The sequence below is a fragment of the Cercospora beticola genome, chromosome 5 (assembly GCF_033473495.1).
Source record: "Cercospora beticola chromosome 5, complete sequence".
In the NCBI taxonomy this organism is placed as follows: domain Eukaryota; kingdom Fungi; phylum Ascomycota; class Dothideomycetes; order Mycosphaerellales; family Mycosphaerellaceae; genus Cercospora; species Cercospora beticola.
In genome coordinates, this window is record NC_088939.1 from 290,875 (window position 1) to 316,433 (window position 25,559).

A 25,559-nucleotide genomic window follows, 5' to 3' on the forward strand; every position below is an offset into this window, starting at 1 on the left:
CTTTCTCCTCAGGAAAGACGTGGTCGGTCGATGTAGAATGATACATACGAGGAGCACAGGCTTTCAACTGGCCAGAAGAGGCTACTCTTCGCTGCTGCTCGCTGGTAGCATAGCGTGGTATAGATAGATGAGCATGGAATGCGAAATGATGGTATGATATTACTTTGTCACTCTCCTGGTCTAAGCACTGCTCAGTCGTAAGGTCATATCTCGTGCTATCGTAGTCGTCGTACTGTGGGTATCATTTGTGAAACGGAAGTTCTCTGTTGTCCTCATCACTCAATCAATAACAATCACTTCTTCTGCACTTGCTCCTTCCCCCGTTGCCACATCGAAGCTTCCCTCGTCGTCCTCATCTGATGAATCTCCTACCACAATCGCCTCTTCTCTCCTCCTCCTCTCCTCCTCCCTTGCTACCCTTTCCTCCTCAACCAACTTCTTCTTCTTATTCTCCACCCACTTCTCCCTCCTCTTCACCCTCCCCTCTCTCTTCCTCATCAAATGTTCCTCCCAATCCTGCCCATGAACCTCCCTCGCCCTTGCCTCAATATCCTTTCTCAGCAGCATCGTCGTCGGAGCACCCTGACAGATGTAAACCCCATATCGTACTTTCTTCGCCTTTATCCAAGCTATCTGTGCCGGATCCCAGTCTTCTGCGAGGGAAGTGTCGAGATGATAGGGCTTGAGATCGTAGTCTTTCAAAGCGGAGGTCTTGGTCATTTTGTCGGGCCAGTGGGTGCTATCGCATGCGGAGCAACAGTTTAGACCGTTCATGAGGATTGCGGAGCGGGAGGAGGGTTTGCCGCAGAAGGTACATTTTGTTGTGGACCAGGTTAGGAGGGCTTGGGAGGAGCGGTTGCGATTGCGGAGGTAGTTTGTTTGGGACATGGTGGGGGTTTTGGAGGAGGGCTTTCTGCGCTTTGCGGATGCATTCTTGGGAGGTTTGAATTTTGTGATGGATTGGTGTTGGAGGAGGAAGTGTTGCGCCCAGGCGTGGACTTCGTGGTGGAGCGTGCGGCAGGTGTTGGATAGGCGTTCGAGGTCGTGGGGAGCGCTGCGAGGTGCTCTGCGGAGGAGGACTTTATCGGGTTCGTGGGTTGGGAAGAGGTAGGAGATGATGTTTTGGAGGAGTTCGGAGGGGAGGGCGGTGAGGTGGTCGGGTGGTGGGGTCGGCTGTGGTGATTTTCGTAGACTCGCCATCATGGCCAATCTGTGAGTGTTTATATTTTCGATGTGTTAATCCATTCCGCAATGTCAAGTCCGCAACTGCTGCAGGAGCGCGTTCATGTGAAAGTGGAGTGAAAGCTTATGTAAGCGAAGTTGCACGTCTGCTGCTACCTCCTACTCCTACGTCCCTCCTGCAACTCACCACGCCAACTGCCATTAACGCCTACCACTCATTGAACTCATTGTCCTCCGCTTCTGGTATCTCGATATCATCGTCCTTCGCTTGCGATATGAGCCGCGCCAGCACCTCGTCCAGGATGTCCATCGAGCCGCCGAGCAAGACTCTACTGAACGCCCCCTTGGATTTGCTGGTCAATACACGGGTGCTGGGCATAGCTAGTCAGCTGAAACTCTGAAACGGGCGATAGCGATGACACCTTACCAATGCTCAGCGTGAAGCGGAACATCGTATCTCTCCTCCAAGATGACCTTGCCCAATAACGCCAGCTCACGCTTCTGCCACATCTGTCAAGTTCGTCAGCTGCGTACGGATCACGTCAGTATGCTTCTCGACTCACAAACATGCAGTGCATGCTATGCCAATGCTGGTCGGCAAAGAAGAAGTCGCCCGTGTCGGCCATTGCTCCTACTTCTTCCTTGCTAATAGGTTGGGTCATATTTACATCAGAGAAGTATCGCCAGGCCCCTCCAGCTTGAAGATTTGTCGCAGCCTGCTCGAATGCGTCCGAAAGCTCTGCATCGCGACATTCCGCTGGCAGCCACGCCGGTGACATGGGATCGAATTTGCACCCCAAGCTTTCAGCCTCGGCGATGGTGGTACCGCAATAACATTTGTTCAGAGGCCTCTGCGATCGTGCTGCTATAGCTTTGAAGAGGATCGGCGCGCTAAGTGTTAATAGAGCGAGAAGTGTAACGATCCTGCCAGCTGGACTGCGAAAGACAGTCTTTGCAATCCCACCCAGTCTTGCCAGTCTGGTTCGTGGTGCTTCGCTTTCTAGCCCAATATCCTCCGGAGAAATGTCCTGATACTTCTCATTATCGTCGTGCTCGAGTGCTGCGTAGCCCTTGGAAAAGGCGAATGTTTTGCCGATGAAGGAAGCCATATTCATTGGTGGTTCGAGCCAGCACGAAAGGTGGCCTATGTACTTAACAATTCAGACGAGCTCAGCGGCGTTGCACTCGAATCGACCGTCTCATCCGCTCATTCATCAGCTCCGAAGCTAGCACGTCGACCAGGTTATCGGCATCCCAATACCAGAGCTTTCGAAGAATCCCAGGAAGGGAAGATACGAGCGACCAGACATGCCGGTCATGCCGGCCTGCACATCTTACAACATGCTTGAATATCGATTGTTTCGATTGTATCAGGGTATATCGGCAATTCCTAATGCTGAACATGGCTGCTCACAACCGACTCTATGCCGCGCGTGAACCTTTCCCTGCAGGACAAGGGCATTGGCATGTGATATGACCTGTGTGACTGAGCCTGAGGTAGGGTATGGAATATCGCTCACCGCTCTACAATGTGTCATCCGGACACTACTCGGATTCAAGGCATATAAGCTCAAGGACTTTTTAGGCTCTCGTGCCAATAAGCTGTCGCAAGCCGAATGCCAAACAGGTCGCACATTGCCAGAGAGCGAGATATACCTGCTTTTCGATCCCCGAATGCAGGCGACAGACTGTACTCCCGCGACGCAATCTCACTGTCACTTTTCCGTTGCGGAATTGTAGCATTCTTGTGCAGCTGAGCTGCTCGCACGATTGCATTCATGTTGTATCAAACAAGGTGGTATAGCAATCACAACTATACGCAGTTCCGCAACCCACAGTGCTCGCTGCCGCTTCAAGCATGAGCCGCAAACGAGCACTTGCAGGATGGCATCTAACATCCCTTAGGCATATTGGCCCTCCTTCCAACCTTGATCTCCTCCGCCGCATCGAAATCCTCCAAGAGCCGCGCGAAAGAGCAAGATGGGCTCCAGTTCGTCCACAATTTGTGCACTCCTCTCTTGGAACGCTCATACATGTTGGCGGGATTGAACTGCTCTCAGTATTAGCCATTTCTTCATCCTTGGAGCGAACACTGATTACTCATACCACCCCGCCACGCTCGACCGCTCTACCCACCAAAACAGGGTCGGCATTGGGAATGTCCTGCACACCAGATCTTGGGAGCGCGCTGGCCATGCCAGCCAGCGATGCCAGAGAAACGATAATGATGGAAGCCTTCATGGTCGATTTGGTGAAATAGAGGCAAGCTACTCTAATAATTGTGGCGGTGGTTGAGTCAATGAGCAAGACGGACCGCGAAGACAACCAGTTGTTTTATGTCCTTCGGCAGAACTTGGACTCGCGACTAACCTTCGCATCCGCCCATATCAGCCGTGAAGCTCTTTTATCATGCTGGATTACAGCTCACGATATCTTCGCGAAGCCAGCAGCTACCTGAACGAATCGCGAACTGCATCTGAGTCAACATATTGCTGGCATCGAGCCGCAACGCCTGGCATCTGTCAGGCCGTGGTGCTATAGCTGTTACAGGCGTGATCTTCGGCACTGCTCTTTGAACTCAGACCTCATCATTCACATCTGCGGGTCTTCTCACCGCTTCGTTCGCCACGCATAGGGATTCTCTAGGCCTGTGGACATTGAGAGTGCCGTTTTGTATCGATGGGATGCGAGAACCTCGGAGTCTGCATTGTCAGCAAGATCCCATGCGGTAGGCGGTCGAAGACACGGATCCGCACATCATACCTTACACTCGATGCAGGATACTGGGTCGTAAATGCAAGCCTACCATACGAGCGAAAAGGAAACGCTTTCAACAGCCACCGAGATGGATCCGTGAATTGGAGTGTCTTGGTTGCATACATATGCTCTCACCAGACAGGAACGGCAGAGTGATGACCAGTGAAAGGCCTGCCAGTCCATGGTCCGTTGGGTATCGTGCTGCGCTTTTTATTTTGAGCTGGCAACGACAGGCCTGGTGGCGCTTTCAAGTAGATGTGCAGCGTGTACCATTTTATCGATACCAGGCACAACACCAGCCGAATCGAACACCTTTGACCTTAGATAACAATTCACGGCTCCTCTTACGGTAGACTTCCTTGCACCTAGCATATGAAGTATCCCGCTGCATGACTGTAGTCTAAACAATGCTTGCAGGGATGCGAGGTTAGGGCTTCAAAAGTGCTGCGTGCTTGAAAGCCTACCCAGGCTCAGCTGACAATTTTGCCTGTGTAGGCTGTCAGCTTCTTAAGTGGGGAGATGCTCAGCGAGTCGAAAAAGTTAGCATACGAGTGAAATTCGGATCCATACCTCGCGGATAGCATGGATTCAATGGTCCTACCGGCACAATGACAGCCTGGAGCTCTTCGGCTCCAACTTCAGTTCGAGCAACGGATTTGCCAGAAGCCTTGTAAGGTGCACAACAGCGGAATCAGAAGCATCCGTCCTCCTCTCGAAAGATGCTGTGACTTCTGACTTGGTTGGTAACAAAACATCGTCCCTCTTACAACAACACCACATCAAGCCAAAAAATATGTATCAAGACAGTGAGCAAGTCAAGAGGTTGCTTGATCGCGACGATGATCGAACTGAGACAGTACATTCACCTACTCACCACGGCGGCGGCGCTCTCACAACTCTCCTCGGACAATCACGAACGTTTCTAAGCCTCGTCGTTTTGTTTCTCCTGATACTTGCAACGCTCGGAGGCGCAGCACTAGGCCTACTGATACAATTAAAATTCAGTCTGTGCAGAGCTGGAGCGCCAAGTAGTTTGAGAGGGCCAGGCTTGAATGAAGAGATTAATGGGCTTGTGCCGGAATGTATGTGGGACTCAGAATTGCTCAGTGATCAAGTTGGTGGCTGACAGATGCTGAAGTCCCCCGAACCACGGTCTTATTCTGGAATGATTCGAGATTCGCACCCACGGAACATCCAGCTGAGGAGCATGAGCAATACTGGAATGAGATGGAGCAAAATTGGGGATCTCTAATGCCGAGTCGGTCCCTTCTTGCTGCTCCTAAAATCAAGATGCTGACGTCGTCCAACAGAAGGGAGAGGTTTTATCGGGGTTCGAAACCACGAGAAGTATATCTTACCTCATCCATATCCTGGGCCAAATGTCGATGAATATGGTATTGCGGTGTTTCATCAGATTCATTGCTTGGTAAGCCATCATCTCTCATTTCTACTCATTCGGAACTCGAATTGATGCTGTCCTAGTGGCTGATGACTCGCACCTTAAAAGAGCTCGGCTCGAATGAAGAACCATCGGAAGATCTTCAGCACGTCTTGTAAGTTGGTCGCCCTGGCTGTCGTCGTCTTCCGTTTCCACTAATGACTTTCGTTCGGTGGCTTTAGCCATTGCGCCGACTACCTTCGCCTATCATTAATGTGCTGCGGCGACACCTCACTCGAAGGTGCAGATCCTTATCACTCGCCTGAAGCTGGGACGCAAGGAATTGGTACGACGCATGTTTGTAAGAATTATGATGCGATTTTTGCTTGGGCTGAGGAAAGGAGGTGGACGGATGATGGGACTTTGGTAGATGATCCAGAGACGACTTTGTAGAAGATGGGGAACGTGAGAATTTGAGAAACGTTGAGCAGTTTCTGTGCACAGTGGCTTTGTGCACACTTGACTGCATTCGCATTCCTGCAAAATTTAATGTCCTGTCCAACCACCATCGACTGTGATGCCTGTTCCTGATACGAAATCGGACGCTCCACTTGCCAAAAAGATCACAGCACCGGATAAGTCGACTGGATTGCCCCAGCGTTTCATTGGTGTTCGCACTGTGTGGAAGGAATTCGATCAGCATGCTATTGAGGCTTCCTTATACTTGATAGAGCCACTTACTTATGACATAATCATTGAAAGCTTTATACTTTGGATCAGTCTGGTACTGCTCAGTCAATGGCGTAGTAAAGTATCTGCGACACAGAGTCAGCTTGCCACACATTGTGCAGCTCTCAGCCCGCGTCACGACATACCCAGGATGAATCGAGTTCACATTAATGCCCTTGCTCGCCCACTCGTTGCTGAAAGCTTTCGAGAGCTGCATCACGCCCCCTTTTGAGGCAGCATACGGAGTGATATTCTTTCCGCCGATGAAAGAAATGATACTGGCGATATTGATGATCTTGCCCGGTCGACCTTCTTTCAACAAGGGTTTCGCAAATTCTTGACTAAAAGTTATAGGTGTAAGCGATAGTCACTGTCTCACATGCGATGGCTGGGGTAGGGCTTCCACCTATCACTGACCAGCTCACAAGTGTCGCCTTCAAGTTAATGTCCAACACGTCTTCGATCTGCTCATCGGTAAAATCTTCAGCTTCCGCTCTTCTCTGGATTCCAGCACAGTTGAGTAGGATGTCGGCTTTGATTCCATCTGCCCAGATCTTCTCATAGCAGGCTCGAAGTTGCTTGGAATCTTTGACATCGCAGCGATATTGCTTGAGGTTGCGGCCTGCTGCTTCGACGGACGTCTTGAGATTCTCAGCGCCTGGATCGCCAGCCAGCTCGATTGATACAATATCAGCTCCTCCGGAAGCAAGAGCCATGGTCATCGCCGTGCCTAGACCACCCGTTCCGCCTGTCACGATCGCTGTCTTACCTGCCAAGGAGAATAATTCAGCAGGGTTGACGATGGGAGCTGCTGGTGCTGAAGCCATTCTGATTACTGGTTCTGGTATGTGATCCTGTGCAGTGCTTCCGATGTGTTGTTGCAACTATACTCATTGCTGAGAGCGGGCATCCTATGTAGCGAGGTCTGGTGCGGGGTCAAACCCAATGAAGCACTGATCGGAAGGACGACCTCCACGAAGTGGTGCAAGTTCCTATGGCTCATGTGTTCATGTCTTCGCGAATGAACGATGCGATGGTGTTGATGCCAAAATCCGATGTTGGTGTGATTGCAATATCACCAATGATCCATTCGGCGTCATTGTTCTCAGGCTTGTCGTCGATTGGATTTCCGAATTCGGAGAGGAACTTGAGCATCCACCCATCAAGCTGGAAGGAATTATCCATAGATGTGCGACAAGCCTTATGAAAGACCTGGAGACGAATCATGCAGAGGTCCAATGCAGGCCAAAGCTCTCGGAGCTTGAGCAGAATGTTGAAGTTGCGTTCCAAACGTTGTCGTGCTGCGTCGATCTCGGTACGGTCTGATGAGAAGAGTAACGTGTGTATTTGCACAGTGGAGGCAATGACCAGAACGTGGCCAACCATGTTGTACTGCACATCGCAGCCGGGCGTGTCAAGTGCCGAATAGACCATGTTGCAAAGTCGAGCCGCGTGGTACTTGCATCTTTGCGCAAAGACATTGATGAGCCCGCCGCTTTCCTCGTTAGAGCCGTGCAGGAACTGGTAGTATAGTAGTTGGCCGTAGTGATAGAACCCGAGATAGACGGCTGCGTAGATGCGTCCTAGTCCTTGGGCTGCATAGTGTGCCAAGTTTGCCGGCTCGTCGCGCATGTACACCGGAAGCATTGCTTCCCATTCATCAAGTCTGTCTGACAGTGCCTGCACTGCATCTGTGTCTGGTGGAAGGTGCGATGTACCGACGGTGTATGTGTTCATCTGGTTGACACTACAGTGATGAAGGGTGTCAGCATATGTTCACGAATATTTCCACAGCGCAGCGGAATCTAGAGTTGGGCTTGTCGCCGAAGACACTTTCGTGCATCGGGAGTACTGGATCTCGGGTGTAGGGCTGCACTCACTCTCTGAAGATGCGGTTCAAAGTGATCATCTCCCCAAGCAGCGATGGGTTTGAGTAGGACTGAGACATGTTGATCGAGTTCTCATGCCGCAGCTGCAAGAATGCCATCTCTTCCATTGGGAGAGGTACGTCTGCTGGAGGGGTCGCGATCTGTCGAGGAACCTGCACACCGGATGAAGACCACTCATCGATCATGCACAGAGTATGCCAGACTCGTAAAGTCAGCCGAGTCGCTCACTGCGGATTTGTTTGCTTACCCCTTATATTGATCTCCTTCTCGAGCAAGCTTTCGCACTGTCGATGGGGCAGATCCAATAATTGCGCCATACGACAAGCTATGCCGTAATACACGCTCTCACCTTGTGCATCTCCTTCAATGATTCGACATGCACCGAGCATGACACATACTTGTATCGAGGTCAGCGAGACTTCGCTCACGTCTAGCAATTGCGCGGCTTTTCTCGCATATGGCACTCCTCGTGCTCGCGGACTCGTGGCTGAGAACAAATCGTTGGAAGAGAAGCGAGCGGAAAGCGCGATCATGGCGTATGCAATGACTGGCGAGGTTCTGTTCATCGCCAGATCTGCCATGAATTGAGGTTTCTGGAACAGGGTATGCAGTTGATCGTGAATGTAGTCAAAGTACAATGTGGCCAGGTGGAAGCATACTGCTGCCGGGGGCAATTCGACATCGTGAACGGCGCCATAAGATGTAACATTCGGGCTTGTCAACGAGAACTGTGGTGACTCCTTGAAATATGATATGGTGCTCAGAGCCTGTTCATCTGGCACTGAGGTTCCTCCGGGGCCAATGGAAGTGTTCGAGAATGACGATGCAGAATTTCGATGGGCGTGTTCACGGGCAGTCCTGGCTCCCGCTCTGGTGGAACTGGACGGTATGCAAGGAACATTGTGCTTTCGGCACATGGCACACGGGCCTCCATCGCTTGAAGGTTGACATCGCCGCCGCCGAGAGCTGTATTTCCCGTCAGCATTCTCCTACGCTAGAGCCTCGTGATCAAGAGTATCGCACCGGCAGAACTCGCAAGCCGTTTGGGGACGCATTGCTCGAGCCTCTGCAGGCGGAGAACGACGGCGGAGAAGCTGGCGGCATTGTGTCTGGGAATGAGGAGCGTTTTGCGCCACCAGACGTCAAGACCTCGGGCAGAAGCAATGGAGAGAGATGGGTGAACCGGCTCCTCCACTTCTCTGGCCTTGGCGAGTTTTCCACTTCTCCGCCGACTTCTGGCGGGAAACAACAACTCCAACACCTTCCCACTGAGCAACCACCACCGACCATCTCCATCATCAGAGGTGGGAACACCACGCGCAACCTGTGCGGAGATAACGTGACCAGCTCAGAAATGATGCGCCGGACTTGAGAAAGGAGAAGCGCAATGGCGGCGCGTTTTGCCATACGATGAAGATGCCCATTCTATACACGCCAAAGTGATCTATTCAAGCCAATTGGTTGTGCCGCAGACTCAAAAAGATACCCCAAATCATGCCAGCCGCCGTGCCAACATATGGCCTATACCTCATCGGGACGACCGCGAAGTTCAGCAGACAAACAAAAGGCCAGAATCGGTAGCTCGCAAACAGGAGTGACCAGAAGTTCTGCCGAGTCGTCAGAAATATCCCAATGAGCAGTTCAGCAAGGTCGACTTACGCTGTAAAGGTCATCCATGATGAACTCATAGCTATGTCCTTTGATGCCACCCATCAAGCAGATATACATTGCGGTATTCACTGTGGCCGCTATGCTTTGGTCCAAGAAGAACTTGATGATGGTGTTGCGGATACTCAGGCGGTCTTGCACTGGCGCTATTTTCTCGTCCTTGCCTTTGGCTTGAGGCTTCTCTGGGGCGATTGCAGTTCTGGCAGGAAATGAGGCTTCGAGGAAGTACTGGAAGGCATAATTCGGTGGTGTCGTGATGGCGGAGAAGACGATGAATTGAAGAATCTGGATCAGATCGAGGGAGAAATGCTAATGATTGTCAGCCATCGCTCGACATGTTGTCCGACAAGCAGAACTTGCCTGCTGCTTGTATGCCGTGAATGCTTGCGCCAGCAGTCCGGACGCCCCACTGAGTATGGTCGCTTCTATCGTTGGCGATAGCAGATCGACTGGTGAGAGGTCGAATTTGGACATCTTGTTCGAATGCTGACAATCTGCTCTGTGTTTCAATATGCACTGGCCGCACACAAGCTGTCGGTCTCGAGATCAATCAAGAAGAAGAATTCCTAGCTTTTGCAGACGCTCTACAGTCTACGTTCCATTTTGAGACATTGGTCAGCGATGACTGCTTACTGATTGAAGTTTCGCGCAGTATTCCGCCGGGCGGAATACAGCTCCGCGCTAGCTCTTGGCTAGGTTCGACACATGCTTTGGGTACATGACGATTCTCCGCCGTCTGCCTCCGCTGCTCCACATGCACCACCCCGAGCCGGCGGAATATATCCTTGGCTTGAATGCGCGCGGAGCTTGGTCTCAGAGCCTCCGCACATATAGGTAAGTTGGTTTTCTGAGAAACTGCCACTTCATTGTGCCTGTACGTCTCTGTCTTTCCGTTTCTCACTCGCAAGCAAAATCATGACTTCGAAGAACATGAGACCTGCATCGTTCGCCGCAGCATTGCTGGGTATCGCTGGCGTTGGTGCCGTCGAAAATGGGCTTGCCAGGACACCTCAGATGGGCTGGGTCAGTTTGCCGAAGCCAACTTATTGTTTCACGCACTAACTCGTTTCCAGAACAATTGGAACACATTTGCATGCGAAGTGTCAGAATCACTCTTGCTCGACACCTCGTCCCTGCTCATTGAATACGGTCTGCGAGACTTGGGCTATAACTACGTTGTCTTGGACGACTGCTGGTCAAAGGGTCGCGGCGACGATGGCTACCAAATTGTTGATGACAATAAATTCCCTCGAGGAATGAAGTCTGTCTCAGACAAGTTGCACAAACAAGGACTGCTGTTCGGCATGTACTCCAGTGCAGGAGAGATGACATGCGCACGATATCGTATGCCAGACCCTCTATCTTTCCCAGAATCAGGGCTGTGAGCTCTACTAACACCTTCCAGCTGGATCTCTCGATTACGAGATTCAAGATGCAAAGAGCTTCGCCTCGTGGGGAGTGGATTACCTCAAGTACGACAACTGCTACCACATGGGACGATTCGGCACACCAAAAATCACATTTGACCGCTTCAACGAGATGGCCAAAGCCTTGAAGGCTACTGGCAGAGATATTCTCTACAGCTTGTGCAACTGGGGAGAAGATTATGTCCACACATGGGGTCCATCGCTCGCCAACTCATGGCGTATTTCAGGAGACATCTACGACAGCTTCGCGCGTCCTGATGCACTCTGCGCTTGCGTCGATCCAAACGATCCTCACTGTGTCGCACCTGGTACACACTGCTCCGTGCTATCCATCATCAACAAAGTCGCGCCCTACACCGATCGTGCCCTGCCAGGCGGCTGGAACGACCTCGACATGCTCGAAGTCGGCCTCGGCGGGCAGACCGAAGAAGAATACAAAGCCCACTTTTCCATGTGGGCAGCTCTAAAATCTCCATTACTCCTAGGCAACGACCTCCGCGAAATGGACGCCACGACGCTCTCCATAGTCAACAACCCAGCCATCATCGCCATCAGCCAGGACCCTCGCGGCAAAGCCGTCATCCGCATCTCACGGAATACATCCGTTCCCAAAGACGAATTTGATATCGGCGAGACACAAGTTTGGAGCGGACCACTCGCCAACGGCGACCAAGTCGTCATCTTCCTCAACGTCGCAAATGAAGATCTCGAAATGTCCGCTTCGCTCGAGGAAATTTTCGTTATGGACGGTGTACATGGTACCGCTCTGCAGAATAAGCAAGATTGGGCTATTCATGATTTGTGGAGCAATGGACACAGCAGAATGACAAAAGTCAATGCGGAGGAGATCTTGGCTGCTGAGGCGGGTGAAGCGAGGGCGCAGGTACTCCGAAGCCAGAGGGTGTACAATGCTACGGAAACGCCCTATGCTGCGGGGATTGAGGCTGGTGATTCGCGGTTGTTTGGCGAGAAGGTTGGGACGGTTTCTGCGGGTGGACGGATCACGGTGCCTGTTGCGAGGCATGCGGCTAAGGTGTTTAGGTTGCGAGCTTTGAATGGTGAGTCTAAGACGAGGAAGACTTTGGTGAAGCAGGAGCTGTGAGGTTGGGGCGCCTCGTGAGGGGTCGAATTGTCGAATGCTGCGGGTGCAGCGACATGACGATGTTACGAACCGGCTATGAGCCACGATAGATCCATAGAGACTGGCGTTCAAAAGCATTAATTCAACTCACTGCTCGCGACCCCTCCCTAGTCCGTCTCCTCGTCGTTCGATGACTGGAAAGACCGTTCAGGAGACAAACACAAGACCCTTCTCCTCGTCGCTGTCAAAGCAGCTACGTCTCGTACCCCTCACGTGCTCGCGTGGCAAAGAGGAGGTCAAGATCGCGACTGCGACCAAGCAAACCTAGTTCCGATCCAGATCTCATCAGGCGAGCAGATCAGATCTCGCCATGAGCAAAGTCAGTGACAGCTGGAACCAATAGGACGATACCTCCTCAACTCTGGCCTGGACTCTCACGGCCTAGTAGCACAATTTACCTTGTTTATTCAGCCTAGCTCGATGTCACCCGATGTTCTTGCCAGCTTCGTGAGTTGTACATGACATTAGCGGAACGTGGAGGGCCAGAGCAGTCTCCTGATCCTAGTCGCTAGCGACGGACAAGCTCGCGTGAGCTTGACTTGGGGTGTCGTGAGGGTGAAGCTTGAGCGTGGCACTCAAAATCCGGCTGCTGAGGTGGCGAACATGGCTTGATGTCGAAATGGAGTGGACACGGCTCCTTCTCTGCAGCTTTCGTGATTGAGCCTGCCGTTCGTCAGGACATGCAGATACGGGGCAGCTCCAGGACCGTAGCTGCAGCGAAGGAAATGCTGTCTGTCCCACTGGGAGTATTGGCAGTGCCTCGAGCAGGGCATCTTGATGCAGCCCTTGAATGTGGCAACGATGGGACAGCACCGCACAGCAGTTGACGAAGACTTGCAGTGACTGCTGCAAGTTTGACAAGTCCCTTTGGCCAGCCATCGTAGCTGTGGCGTCACAGTCTTCAGTCCAGCGACCCAGTCTCCGGACAATGCCTGCGTATTCCAATTCTCTGAGGCATCTCGCGATAATCGTGCTTGTCCTCGGTAAGTGACAATCTCGGCGCTACATCGATGGCATATCCGGGCTCATGATCTTGATTTCATGCGGCAGACACCGCTTCTCGGCACAATACTGCAGTCGCTATACACATCATCAGCGCGGTATAGTTTTCCACTCCACGAGGAGGAAAAAAAGAAGTCGTTAAGCGTTTGGTGGCTGACGCGCCTTCTAGTGGAGAATGGAAAGCCACGCGTGTGCCATGCGCCGAAAACAAAGTTCTACTCCACGGGGTTACCAGAAAGTCTATTAGCATCGGCAGGTGGAGGAAGTGCACAGTCTGAGAGCCGGATTGTGGAGAAGACATGGTTCAGCGCTCTGGGCGTGGCTTGGTCCAGGCCGGGCAGAACGGACGCTATACCGTCTCGACTGTAGTCTCAGCATCTGCTCTTCCACGCGTGACCTGCATCTCGCTTTTCGACCCTTTCCATGGCGTTTGCTTGTCGCGGCGGAGAACAGCTTCTAGCGGCGGACGAAGACCTTCGATGCTTTTCGCATCATGCCATTGCCCCAAGATGGCCAGTAAGGCCGAACATGTTCTGACAAGTACATGGTCCAAAATGCGGAGCGGCAAGACATATATCTAGACAATGCCTGCACTGAGTTGACGGGCCATCATCAGCATCATCAACAGCTTCTCCAGAATTCATCAGGAGACTCGAACAAGGGCTCGGCTTCTTGAGCTTTACCAACATCCGCCACTGAGCAGGATAGTCGACAACGCACTCCATCGACAAATTCGACACAGTCTTCGTAATGTCTGAGAAGAAGGATCACATCTCCAGCCAGGTGGACGAGGTCGACCTCAGCAAGACCACCACCGGCGAGCTCGCCACCGCTGTTCACGATGCGACGCAAGGAGAACACGAACTCAGCATCCGCGAGGCCATTCGCCAATACAAGTCCGCACTGTTCTGGTCTCTTGTAATGAGCACCACGGTCATCATGGAAGGCTACGACACCAATCTGCTCTCCAACTTCTTCGCCTACCCAAGTTTCCTCATCCGCTACGGCCAGTGGGTCGGAATCACCCCGCAGACACCAGTCGGCTACCAGTTGACTGCTGAATGGCAAGCTGGTTTGTCCCAAGGTGGTGGCGCTGGCTCCATCATTGGCTGTCTCCTCGCAGGTGTCATCGTCTCTCGCTACGGTTCCAAGAAGGCTGTTCTCGGCGCACTCATCGCACTGTCTCTGGCCGTCTTCGTCGTTTTCTTCGCTCCCAACTTGCCTGTCCTCGTGCTCGGAGAAGTCCTTTGCGGTCTGCCATGGGGTATGCTCGCCACTACCGCTCCAGCTTACGCTTCAGAAATCCTGCCAACAGCTCTGCGAACTTATATGACCTCGTACACCAACATGTGCTTCATCTTGGGTCAGCTCATTTCCGCCGGTGTCCTCAAAGGTCTGTCGACTCGCACCGATGAGTGGGGATACAAGATTCCTTTCGCGCTCCAGTGGGTGTGGCCAGCTTTCCTCATCCCTCTGATCTACATGGCACCTGAATCTCCATGGTACCTCGCCCGTATGAACCGCATGGACGACGCCCTCGCCTCTCTCAAGCGCCTCCAATCAAAGGACTCCACCATGGACCCCAACAAGACCCTCGCCACAATCGTCTACACCAACAACCTCGAGAAGCAACTCTCCGTCGGAACCCGCTACATCGACTGCTTCAAGGGCACCGAGCTCCGCCGCACCGAAATCGCCTGCTTGTGCTTCGCCGGTCAAATCCTCTGCGGTATCTGCTTCGCCTACAACTCCTCCTACTTCTTCTCCCAAGTCGGCCTCGGTACATCCGCAACTTACTCCCTCGCTCTCGGCGGCACAGGCCTCGCCTTCGTCGGCTGCCTCGTAAACTGGATCTTCCTGATGCCCAACTTCGGCCGCCGAACAATCTACGTCGCGGGTATGGGTGGCATGTGCTTCATTCTGATCCTCATCGGTGTCCTCAGTGTCTGGACCAACACCAACGACGGAGTCGCCATGGCCCAAGCAGTTCTCACCCTCGGTTGGACTTTCATCTTCCAACTCTCAGCAGGTCAGCTAGGTTGGGCCCTCCCCGCCGAAATGGGCTCCACTCGTCTCCGCCAAAAGACCATTTGCCTCGCCAGAGATTCGAGCAACATCGCCGGTCTCATCGGTGGAACTCTCCAGCAATTCATGATGAACCCTCAAGCCTGGAACCTCCGAGGTTATACTTCTTTCGTGTGGGCTACGACTTGCTTTGGCATGTTTGTGTGGTCTTATTTCCGTCTTCCAGAGACTTGGAACAGGACTTATCACGAGTTGGACATCCTTTTCGCGAAGAAGGTTACTGCGAGGAAGTTCGCGAGCACGGTTGCGGATCCTTTTGAGATTGGCAGCAGTGATGATTTGGTCGCGGAGGCTTCGAAGGAGGCTGCACGAGAGGCGGTCAGGTCCGGGTCGGTTTCTGTGCCGAAGCAGGAGGTTTAGTTGCGGTGGTGGTGTGATGAAGAGTGGGGGGAGCAATGATACCAATGATTGTTATGAGTATGCAGCATACAGCATGGAGTTTCGACTTGTAAATATTCTTTAGCGGCAATGAATGCATACAGCTCAACGGTAACTTGGAGTTGTATTCCACTACTTTACCTCACAGTGCCAAGCTTGGAAGGTGCCACAAGGCAGCAACGCCTTAGCGCGGCTGTGACGAGAACAACAAGTTACACAAACACCTCACGATGCTTCTTTGAAGCACTTCTCTCCAGATTCATACCCTGAACCCCAGGTGTTCGCATCCAAGATTCGGCCTGCGCCATCGACAAGATGTCTTTGCTCGGCCTGCCCACGGAGCTCCTGGACGACATCATTCTCCAAGTCTACAACAACGGCGACCTCAAAAGCATAGCGCAATCATGTAAGCGAATCTACCAGCTCAGCAAGCCACACTTGGAGCAGGACCACATCTTCAGGCGACAATGGAGACACGTCGCAGTGTCCGAGAAGCAGTCAATCTTTTCAGTGCTTGCTGCCATCGCAAGAGAGCCTGTCATCGCTCGATTTGTCCGGGACTTGGACCTGAGATCCGCTGACGAATCTGCCGACGAACGAACGCGTAGAGTCAGATTCGAGCCTCAAAATGGGGGATACGTGAAATATGGAGAGGACGCCGAATTCGTGCGCACGCTGGTGCGCTCTTTGCCGCAGCTCACTTTGGCGAAACACGATGCAAGTGACTGGATAGTTATGATCATGCCACTGAGAGTGGCCGTGCGGCGAGCGAGGGACCAGGATTTTCCAACATCTCGAGATATGGTCATGCATCGTATTGTCTTGCTCTTGACGCTACTTCCAAATCTGGAGCGACTTAGACTGCCGAAATTCTGGGCTCGCACAGAAGCCGGAGAACCAGAGACGTGGAAAGAAGTTCTTTCTGTCATGGTGAACGTGGCAAACGATCGTCGAGATATTCTGGGACCAGAAGGGCACTCTGAGGCACCTCTCGCGAGGCTGGGGCAATTGCTACCCTCCCAAGAGACCGATGAAGACGGAAGATGTCGAGCAGGCCTCAAGGAGGTTGCACCGCTTTTCCTGCTACCAGGCTTGGAGCAAGTACACATCATGAAGTATATGGCCCACAGCAATGACAACATGTATTCAGGCATCTCGTTCGACTGGTCTGGCTCACCTAGAGTGTCTCTCGGCGACGCCATGTCGAATGTACGCTCTCTCCACTTCGAAGCTTGTTGCATCGACGCTGCAAACATCGGTCGCATACTGGAGCGCATGTCGGCTCTCACATCATTGAGGTATTCTCACCACGCCACATGGAACGGCGCCGGCCACAACTGGAATGCAGGAGCCTTTGCTGCTGCAGTCTCAGCGCACTGTGGGTCGCAACTCACACAGCTCTCGCTAACGGTTCGTCATCGAATGGGAGCGATTGAAGGTGGAATCGTTTCTTTGCATGAGCTCACGGCTTTGAAGGAGGTCCAGTTAGATCTGCAGATGTTTGCGGCCCCGCCATCAGCCAGTGACTTCCGATCGAGGTTCGGGGGGCTCTCCTTGGCAGCAGACGCTGAATCGAACATAAATGGCATCCTACCATTGTCTCAGATCCTCCCGATTGGCATGGAGCGTGTAAGCTTGGTCATGCATGCAGGGCATGGTATTGAGCATGGACAGAGTGAGCTGGACATTGTTCGAAAGCAGCTACGAACACTCAAGGCTCTTTTCGCTGCGGACCTCACAATATCACATCGGTGCTTGCAGCAGGTCATTCTGCGGCATGACGGACAAGCCATAGATTTGGGCATGCATACGATCGTTGGCCAAAGTGGCAAACGCAGTGATGTATCATTGGAGTCGCAGGTCGCGCGTCTGCTGAGAGGAACTGGAGTGGTGGGCGTACTGATTGATGACAGCCATGATGCTTTTGAGTCTATGCCGTGGGAGAACGGAGACGAATATTGAAGTGGCCCGAAGTAGACGGCACAGACTGAGCATCGCGGTAGCATGAAAATGATTTCATGAACAGATGAAGTACATTGTGTAGTGCATGTCCAGAAAAGATGTCTTCGTATGAACCTTCCACCATTGTTTTGTGCCTGAACTCTAAACCGGCTCCGCATCGGCCCGTCGGACATGAAGTGAGGCTGCTGAGCAGGAGCTGGCCGCGCATCATCGTGCTTGCCTGAAGCTGCCACGCGCCGAACAGCTTCCATCAACGCCAAACACATACCGCAACACCACCACTCCACCGCCATCAACACATCATCTCCGCTCGAACCAGGACACGCTCAGTACACGAAATTTTCCTCTGTCACAACCTCGCGCTCAGGAAGCGCCAACAGCCCACTCAAACAATCACTGAGCACCGCTCAACACCATCATCATGGTATCTAACACTCCAGTACCAACCCTCTGTTTCCGACAACAACAACTAACACCCGTTCAGTCCCTCCGCATCGTCCCCTCCTCCAACAACCCCTCCCACGCCAACTTTCAACTCGGCGCCCCCTCCGCCCCAGGCGTCCACGACACCCTCCGCTCCAACCTCTCCCTCAGCACTCCCGCCCCAAAAACCACAGCCTCCGGCAGCAACCTCACCCTCCAATCCTCTCACCCTCTAGAAAACCGCCTCACAAACTGGCGCGCCCAACAAGATACTCTCAAACACGAACTCCTCCGCCGTCAATTCGGTATCGCAGAACCAGTCAAACGCCAAATGGAATTGGGGATCGTGAGAGCTGGAGAATGGAGGCCTAGAATTCTTGGAGGTGCTGGAGCGGGGATGGGTGGTAGCACTGGGAGTGGATTGCATGCGGATATTTTGATGGGGAGGGATTGTGAGTTGGATTGGGAGGATGTGTTTACTGGTGGAGAAGAGATGAGGAATGAGGTGGATTTCCATACGGAGATGGAGATGAGGTTTAAGATGAATTCGTGGTAGACGAGGCGGGCGCCTGCTGTGATGGACTTCCGGAATGCGGGAGAGAGAGGACTTGAAAGATGACAGTTGATGGATGCGATGGTGGACCATGTGGGACGAGTGTACTCGCCGACCGAATAGATTGGGGAGCTCGAGATGGAGATGGAGACGTGACATGCATGCATAGACAGACTATGATTCGCTGTACACTACCAGATTCTCAGCATGACGAGCCTTCTCGCAAGAGCAGTCATGAGGTGAGGACTGGACGTCACTACTGCATAAATACTGAAGCAATATGAAATCCAATGAAACTCTACGCAACGCTAATGTCCCCTTTCACGTATGTCGGTTTGCATTCAGAACGCAGATGGAGAAGTGTGATGGAGTGCACTATCCATTTCCCATATCACCTCGCTGGATAAGTGACATCGTACCTCGTCTGCGCTGTCCTCCACGCTCCATCTATGCTACACGGCCTCCAAGAAGCCAGAGGAAAGCAGTCCTCAGCGTGAGAGAGGAAAGCATGGTCCGGAATGCGCCCACTGATGAAAGAAGGCAATATGATTTCGTGCAAAAAGATAGACCCATCGCTCCATGCCAGATATGCTGTGACGACCGTCCGCTCCCCTTTCCCCATCCCTAACGCCCATATGTGAATGATGCTTCTGTCAAGAAATGTGCACCAGCTTTGTCCCCTTCTCTACAGCTCGAGGGGCCTCGCCTCACTTCCATGTACATTCGGTATGTCTCTTCCGACCCAGCGTCCTCATTCGCTGCGCACTCAGCTGGTCACAATGTCTCCCTGGTGCAACTCTCTAACCTTTGTACGAGCAGTTGTTCGATAGCCTCATAGTATGACACACCTGCAACCCGCACCTTGCTCTTCTGTCTCTCGTTGTCGCACCGCCTTCCCGGTGCTCTTAGCATTCGCTGCCTCATCGTCGTCGATAATATCCGCCGGCTTGACAGTCATGTGAACAACGTTCGTCGAAGCCATATTAAAGGGAAGATCTATGCGAATGTTAGCCGTTCGCCCCTCCTTTGAATCCGCCACCACTGCCTCTTCTGCATCCCAGTGGCCATCGCATATCGCGCAGAACGTGCGCGTGTATGCAACTCTCCACCGCCCTGTCCCCGACTCACCTTTCAACAACCCCTTATCCTCAATCATCCTCCCCATAACAATCAACCTTATCCGCCCGGGACTACTCGGCCGTGGCTCCCATTCCTGCCTCCAATCCGTCCAAATCAGCTCTTTCAATTGATACCCGCTCAATTCCCTCGGATCGAATTCGCCTGCGCTATTCTGGGCTGTGACTTTTCGATTCCGGAGATATTTCTCGTCGATTTTATAGGGGTGTCGCGCGCCCGTGATGAGCATTAATGAGATCATGAGATGGGGTCCTGAGGTGGAGGTTGTACTGGGTGCGATGGGAGCGTGGTCTTCTGCGGCGGGGCCGAGATGTTCTGTTTCGGTTCGGGTGAGGTTGGGTGCAGTGGTGGTGGTGGTAGACGTGGGTGGTTGTGTTTGTTGTTGTTGCGATGTTGTTGTCGCTGCTGTTGCCGCTGCTTCAGGCTGTGTCTGGAGGGCATCTTCGAATACGGCAGGAGTGCCAGGTGTCTCTGGGATGGCATTGCTCGCCGCCGCGGTATCCAAGTTGGTCATCTCGACGGGTTTGTTCTCCTCTTCGGATAGCGCTCGAGCAGTACTCGTTGTTGGGAGAGAAGCCCCTGCCACGGCGTCTTGTGATGATGAGGCCATTGATTGGTGATCAGCCGATGTGGTTGTTTGCTGTGTCGTATGTCACGCCGGACGCTGTGATGACCCAATGCACTTTCCGAGCGATCTAGAATCAAGCCCTTGCTAGTTTCCGTGTGTCTGATATGTTCCCAATTGATGATACGAGTCTGGTGAATAGCGGCGGACGGAAGTGGTATGGTATGAGATAGCACGAAGGGCGATAGCGAGCGGAAGCGACCTGGTCTTCGCAATGGGGATTCTGTCCGTGTCTCTCCCGGCCTCTTCCTCTCCTGTTCACAAATCTGCCACGTTGTGCTCTGTTTTTACTGTTCTCGATGTCGATTCTTCGTCCGCCCGCGGAGCACTTCTTCTTCAGGCTCGAGGGGCAAGCGAAGGAGAGGGCGAGACTGGAGTTGGTGAAGTGCCGCCGCACCAGGGAAGTGCCAACTGAGTGGAGTGGAGTACAGGAAAGCGCGCACGAATCAGGAAGGAAGAGCCACGCTAAACGATGGGCTCGGCGATCATCCGTGTGGCACCGAACCGACCGACGAACTGCTGACGGAGTATGTGGTTGTTGCACTACAAATAGAATGTCATGCCAGGGAAGATATCAGTAAGATGGACTACAGTTCATGTTTCTCATCACCCCAGTCGCGCAATCGTCCTCGTGGTCAAATAACGCCACCGCGACTAACACCAACCGACATCTCCTTCCACGCGCTTTCTGTCGGCATCGGCGGCGAGAATGGTCTCGGCATGCACATGCTGCCCTCCATCGAAACTTGGCCGGCCTCAACAATACTTGGCACAGAAGGCATTAGCCGTGCAACATGCTGCGAAGTCACCAGCAGCGTGTGTATGGCCACATGTACGCTCAGCCGGGCCGTCTTTGGCTACGCGGCAGCTGGCACGCGTTCTTGGGCGAAATGACAGATACCTGTGAAGTACTCGTCTCGCGGAGATTGAGCTGGTGATTCATCAATCAATTTCTTGAAGGCAATGATCTGAAGCCTACCTCAGCGGTGAGCGTGAGCTGCCCAGCCTACATTGCATTCATATCAGGCCATCATCGTCATCACGACCAACACTGTCGGACATACTTCCTACGTTCTGTTGGGATGTCATTCGATACCCCAATGCCAATATCTTGACGAGACCCACAAGGCTGAGCTTGGCTGGAGAGAGACACAGCGGCACGAGCGGGGTCGTACACACCACAGCGAGTGGCCAAGTCTCCTAGACACGAGTCGTGTCGTCGTTTGCTACTGTACGACTAGACTCACTCTGCTACATGAGAGGCAATAGTGCCCAGAGACAGCATCCAGCCATGCTTTCATGCCACACGAACAACACCCACCAGCGCCGAACATGAATTCCAGTAATGCTGCCTTTTTCCCAGCGAACCCCAGCCAAACTCCTTCACTCATCATCATCATCGCTAGCATCCTCCATCCCCATATCCTCCATCTCATCAATAAGTTGGTCCATAGGTATTTGCAGCCCTTCATCATCCTCATCATCCGTCTCCATCTCACTCGCCGCAGCGGCCGCTTGAGTATTCCTGTACAAATTGAGATTACCTCTGAGCTCAGGATCTTGTTCGAGATCCTGCAAGAATTGCTCGTAATCAATCTCATCACGATCCTGATCCTGCTTGCGAGGTTTCATCTCGCTCTCCTCACGAGCCATTCTTCTCAGCTTCCAGTTTCGGCCCTTACCGCTCTTTCGCTTGCGTTCGTAGTGCTTCTTGACCAGTATCACATCAGGTATCGTGCCAGAGTATTTCTTTGAGTCTTCGAGGGCTTCCCAGTTGGGGTTGTTGAATTGTGTTCCGGCGAGAAGATATCCCATTGCGCTGTCTCCTGCGTTCAAAATGCTGCCGAGATGTGTGCGGATAAGATATTGGTTGTCGTTGACGCCGAGATCTGACGCTCGCACGACTGTGGCATCTGCGAGCTCGAAACGGCCGTTTCGTTGTCCTGTGGGCTCGATATCCATCACCACAAATTCTATCAACTCCTTGTTGTCTGCAAGTGGCGCGAAAGGTTCTCTCCAGTAGATCTGTGTGCTGAGATCTGCAGTTTGTAATGTGTTAGGGTCCAGCAGGTTGACTGACGTGCCAATGCGGTAGCACAGTGTCAAAGGTGAAATGTTTCCAATCGATTTTGCGAGCTTCGGCGGGAGAGCAACTAGATCATCCTTGCAAATAGGCACCAAATTCACAGAGAATGTAAACTTGTAACTCTTCACACTCGTATGCGTATCCATCGAAATCAGCTCTTGCGCCTTCTTCGTTGTGACCGGCACAACCGATTGCAAGAAATCCACAAACTTCTCCGCACTATTTCTCTCCGCAAAGAAGAAGTCTATTCCATTCGGTACTTCCTTAATGTTGATCGTGTTGCTGTGCGCTCCTTGCTTGAGAATCAACTGTTCGAGGTACAAGAACGTCCTCTTATGAGGAACCTTCTGCCGCACCTGCACGACAGCTCTCCATGTGTTGTGTGTGTATGACTTTGCGCAGTCCGGACACTGCTTGTAATTTTGCACGAACTCCACGTCGAATGTCTGCTGCAATATTGTGCCTTGCATCGCCTCTTGCTGTACTGTGATCTTCAACTTCACACGTCTCGAATGCGGTTCTGTCCAGATGAAGCTCGCGTCTATGATCCTCGTCTTGTGTAGCCCTCGCAGTTTCCGTAGACATAGTGCAAGCAGTTCTCGTGATTCGGGCGCGGCGACGACCCAGGTTGCTGGAGGTGAGTGCCATCGGTCGCAGTCTCTGCACATGAGTAATATGCCGTCTCGCTCGATGCTGGATGTGATGTCGACTGTCGTCTTGAGACAGTCATTGCAGAGTGCTCCTGCAGCTTGTGTGCCATCAATCGGTGCGCCGCAATTGTAGCAGAGCACCGTGGCCATCGTGGCCGGCCGCTGCTCGAGGGCGACAGTGTCGATGTCCATCGACATGATTGCGGGGTCTGGAGGATAGTCTTTTTCGATTCGGTGGCACTCTCGTGCGAATGACAATTGCTCTGACCCCACTTCGGTGTGTTTTCAGAGCAGACTTCTAGCGAGGGTGGTTGTTGCTGTGAAGAAACGGGATGTTCTCGAGAGCGATGACAAAACCGCCGCCACAGAATTATTTGCAAGCAGACGACGCCAGGGTTCAGCTGATAAGATAAGAAGGCACGGGCCATCGGAACAACTCAGCCGAAAAGCACGTTCGTCACGGAAGCAGGCGGCACTTCACTCCAATCCCAAGACCGAGCATCGTCCTCTCGATTTCTTGTAAACAGCGACAACGATGTTTCGTACTGCTATACAGACCATCTAATCTATCATTGGTTCCTTGACCGAATTCTACTCTGCACTGCCGTACCCAGGAACAATTTCCTCCACCTGATCGAAAACCTTCACAATTCCGCCTTGCACCCACGTATACACCGCCCCATCCGGCCCCAGCGTCGGACTCTGATAATTGTTATTGAGCAATGGACCAGTACCCGTCTTTACCGACCAGACAATCTCCCCAGACTCATAATCTATCGCCGAGAGATACCACACATATTCCCCTTCTTTTGCAAGCTCGACATCCTGATGATATTGATAGAGCAGTCCAGAGGCTGTTGAGAGCGTCCCAATACCCGTTCCGGGGAGATCGACTTCCCAGCGTACGCGACAGGAGTTATTCCGCGGATCAAAATCCACTCGAACGAGACCGGGCGCTGCGGTAGTGACGCGATGGTCAGAGCTATTGAGCGTCGTGCTGCTGTTGAAGAAGTTGATGACTGGAGGCGCATTGAAGGAAGCGGTGATGACAGCACTGTAGATCTTCCCGTCGAAGTGCGTGATGAGAGTGTTTTCGGTGGCGCTGGCATTCGGGCGAAAAATTGGAACATTGCAGACGAGGTTGCTGTTCTTATTGCTGACGCTCTCATAGTCTGTGCTTGCATCATTCCGAGCCTGCTTGAAGATGTTCAACCGGATTTGCATGTCTGCGTTGTCGGTGATGGCGACATAGTCTGTGCCTAGCAAGCTCGGCGACGAGCCTGAGCCGCGAGAGATGCCACCGGGCTTGATGCCCGATCCGGCATCGTAGGTTTCATTGTACAAGACCCGGATGCCATCGACACTGGGCGCCAAGGCATAGAGGTGCCCGATAGCATTCGGACGATCGTTAGCTCCGGCGGGTCCAGTGTTAACATACACGATGCTGCCGCTCATGGCTATCCCATTCTCCACATTGGTGTCGGGAAGGACCAAGTGCCTCATCGTCCCACTTGGCTCGATGTAACCGATCACAGCCGAAGTATTGGTAGAGCCTACTCCCGCTCCGCGAAAGCCTCCAGTCGTGAACCAGAATCTCCCTTCCTCGTCGTATGCCGCATTGATTATCTGATTCTCTTCGCCTACCAAGGCCGATAAGTTCAGCTCTTTAACAAAGTTTAGCGTTGTGCCATTGGCCGTATCACTCCGTTCAATCTCCAAGACTTTCGGCCCGAGCGCTGGCGTTATATATCGTCCTTGGTACATGGTCGAATAGGTAAAGAATGGAAAGAAGGGAGACGATCCCTGTTCTGTGGGACCAGTCCATGTCGCGAGTGTGTCGAAAGACGTGGGGTCTAGTGCCACGATGCAGGTCGTGGTGTCATTGCAGATGGCGCCAGCAGTAAGTCGGCCCTCTCCATCCCAAAAGAGAGGGGCGGGCTTGATGTTGGTGCTAGATGATGTGGTGACATTGTGGCCGAGAGGACCAAGGTAGTCATCTGACCGAGTGTTGCCAGTGTCTCGATGGTAGGCAAGAACAGAAGGGTTGTATTTGGTCTTTGGCCGCAGTGGCCTGGCTGCTACTGGCTCTCCAGTGAGCTGTCCCCCAGGAATCGATTGCAAAGATGGGACCACATGCTTATCTGTCCAGCCAGAATTGGGAGTGTTGGAAGCGTACTGGTTTGTCAGCCTTTTATGTGATAAGCTATGCAGGTACGGATACATACTATCGGGACAGCTGACAAAAGCATAAGCGATGCCAATGATCGGCCTGTCTTCTTGGAGAGCAGCATGGTTGCAGAATGCGATAGCTATGCTCCATTGTTGCACTGGGTCTGGAGTACATATACGCTCCATGCGTTCTTCAGCCACAACTGTCCGAGACAGTGTGACAAGATCGGTGTCGCGGCCATTATTCCTCTGCAGTGCCGGTCTTATGCATTGCGATCGGATCTGTATCGAGAGCCGGGTTTCCGTACAGTCAGAAAA

The 25,559-nt window shown here is 52.6% G+C and overlaps 12 protein-coding genes across 12 annotated transcripts; 4 read left to right on the top strand and 8 right to left on the bottom strand.

The window, feature by feature from the left end:
* Nucleotides 1–279: 279 nt before the first annotated feature.
* On the bottom strand, nucleotides 280–1,203 carry RHO25_007362 (uncharacterized protein; the record flags this gene model as incomplete). Its single annotated transcript, XM_023599552.2, has 1 exon — nucleotides 280–1,203. One exon carries the CDS (start codon nucleotides 1,201–1,203, stop codon nucleotides 280–282), a length of 924 nt encoding a protein of 307 aa, XP_023448610.1.
* A 187-nt stretch (nucleotides 1,204–1,390) lies between these two features.
* On the bottom strand, nucleotides 1,391–2,297 carry RHO25_007363 (uncharacterized protein; the record flags this gene model as incomplete). The annotated part of the gene is made up of 3 exons (XM_023599553.1): nucleotides 1,391–1,553; nucleotides 1,610–1,692; nucleotides 1,746–2,297. 3 exons carry the CDS (start codon nucleotides 2,295–2,297, stop codon nucleotides 1,391–1,393), a joined length of 798 nt encoding a protein of 265 aa, XP_023448636.1.
* A 3,566-nt stretch (nucleotides 2,298–5,863) lies between these two features.
* Nucleotides 5,864–6,873, bottom strand: RHO25_007364 (uncharacterized protein; the record flags this gene model as incomplete). The annotated part of the gene is made up of 4 exons (XM_023599554.1): nucleotides 5,864–5,994; nucleotides 6,059–6,132; nucleotides 6,193–6,387; nucleotides 6,464–6,873. The coding sequence occupies 4 exons, from the start codon at nucleotides 6,871–6,873 to the stop codon at nucleotides 5,864–5,866; spliced, it is 810 nt and encodes a 269-aa protein (XP_023448611.1).
* A 172-nt stretch (nucleotides 6,874–7,045) lies between these two features.
* On the bottom strand, nucleotides 7,046–8,852 carry RHO25_007365 (uncharacterized protein; the record flags this gene model as incomplete). The annotated part of the gene is made up of 3 exons (XM_023599555.1): nucleotides 7,046–7,793; nucleotides 7,927–8,059; nucleotides 8,183–8,852. 3 exons carry the CDS (start codon nucleotides 8,850–8,852, stop codon nucleotides 7,046–7,048), a joined length of 1,551 nt encoding a protein of 516 aa, XP_023448573.1.
* Nucleotides 8,853–9,383: 531 nt separating this feature from the next.
* RHO25_007366 (uncharacterized protein) lies at nucleotides 9,384–10,077 on the bottom strand (the record flags this gene model as incomplete). Its single annotated transcript, XM_023599556.2, has 3 exons — nucleotides 9,384–9,542; nucleotides 9,595–9,912; nucleotides 9,964–10,077. The coding sequence occupies 3 exons, from the start codon at nucleotides 10,075–10,077 to the stop codon at nucleotides 9,384–9,386; spliced, it is 591 nt and encodes a 196-aa protein (XP_023448574.1).
* A 441-nt stretch (nucleotides 10,078–10,518) lies between these two features.
* On the top strand, nucleotides 10,519–12,132 carry RHO25_007367 (uncharacterized protein; the record flags this gene model as incomplete). Its single annotated transcript, XM_023599557.1, has 3 exons — nucleotides 10,519–10,626; nucleotides 10,677–10,947; nucleotides 11,009–12,132. 3 exons carry the CDS (start codon nucleotides 10,519–10,521, stop codon nucleotides 12,130–12,132), a joined length of 1,503 nt encoding a protein of 500 aa, XP_023448575.1.
* A 1,791-nt stretch (nucleotides 12,133–13,923) lies between these two features.
* On the top strand, nucleotides 13,924–15,618 carry RHO25_007368 (uncharacterized protein; the record flags this gene model as incomplete). The annotated part of the gene is made up of 1 exon (XM_023599558.1): nucleotides 13,924–15,618. The coding sequence occupies one exon, from the start codon at nucleotides 13,924–13,926 to the stop codon at nucleotides 15,616–15,618; it is 1,695 nt and encodes a 564-aa protein (XP_023448576.1).
* Nucleotides 15,619–15,951: 333 nt separating this feature from the next.
* Nucleotides 15,952–17,598, top strand: RHO25_007369 (uncharacterized protein; the record flags this gene model as incomplete). The annotated part of the gene is made up of 1 exon (XM_023599559.1): nucleotides 15,952–17,598. One exon carries the CDS (start codon nucleotides 15,952–15,954, stop codon nucleotides 17,596–17,598), a length of 1,647 nt encoding a protein of 548 aa, XP_023449230.1.
* A 421-nt stretch (nucleotides 17,599–18,019) lies between these two features.
* On the top strand, nucleotides 18,020–18,577 carry RHO25_007370 (uncharacterized protein; the record flags this gene model as incomplete). The annotated part of the gene is made up of 2 exons (XM_023599560.2): nucleotides 18,020–18,022; nucleotides 18,083–18,577. The coding sequence occupies 2 exons, from the start codon at nucleotides 18,020–18,022 to the stop codon at nucleotides 18,575–18,577; spliced, it is 498 nt and encodes a 165-aa protein (XP_023448616.2).
* An 829-nt stretch (nucleotides 18,578–19,406) lies between these two features.
* On the bottom strand, nucleotides 19,407–20,321 carry RHO25_007371 (uncharacterized protein; the record flags this gene model as incomplete). Its single annotated transcript, XM_023599561.2, has 2 exons — nucleotides 19,407–19,570; nucleotides 19,703–20,321. The coding sequence occupies 2 exons, from the start codon at nucleotides 20,319–20,321 to the stop codon at nucleotides 19,407–19,409; spliced, it is 783 nt and encodes a 260-aa protein (XP_023449201.1).
* A 1,398-nt stretch (nucleotides 20,322–21,719) lies between these two features.
* On the bottom strand, nucleotides 21,720–23,270 carry NMD3 (ribosome-binding protein; the record flags this gene model as incomplete). The annotated part of the gene is made up of 1 exon (XM_023599562.2): nucleotides 21,720–23,270. One exon carries the CDS (start codon nucleotides 23,268–23,270, stop codon nucleotides 21,720–21,722), a length of 1,551 nt encoding a protein of 516 aa, XP_023449200.1.
* Nucleotides 23,271–23,663: 393 nt separating this feature from the next.
* RHO25_007373 (uncharacterized protein) lies at nucleotides 23,664–25,363 on the bottom strand (the record flags this gene model as incomplete). Its single annotated transcript, XM_023599563.1, has 2 exons — nucleotides 23,664–25,247; nucleotides 25,298–25,363. 2 exons carry the CDS (start codon nucleotides 25,361–25,363, stop codon nucleotides 23,664–23,666), a joined length of 1,650 nt encoding a protein of 549 aa, XP_023448757.1.
* Nucleotides 25,364–25,559: the final 196 nt, after the last annotated feature.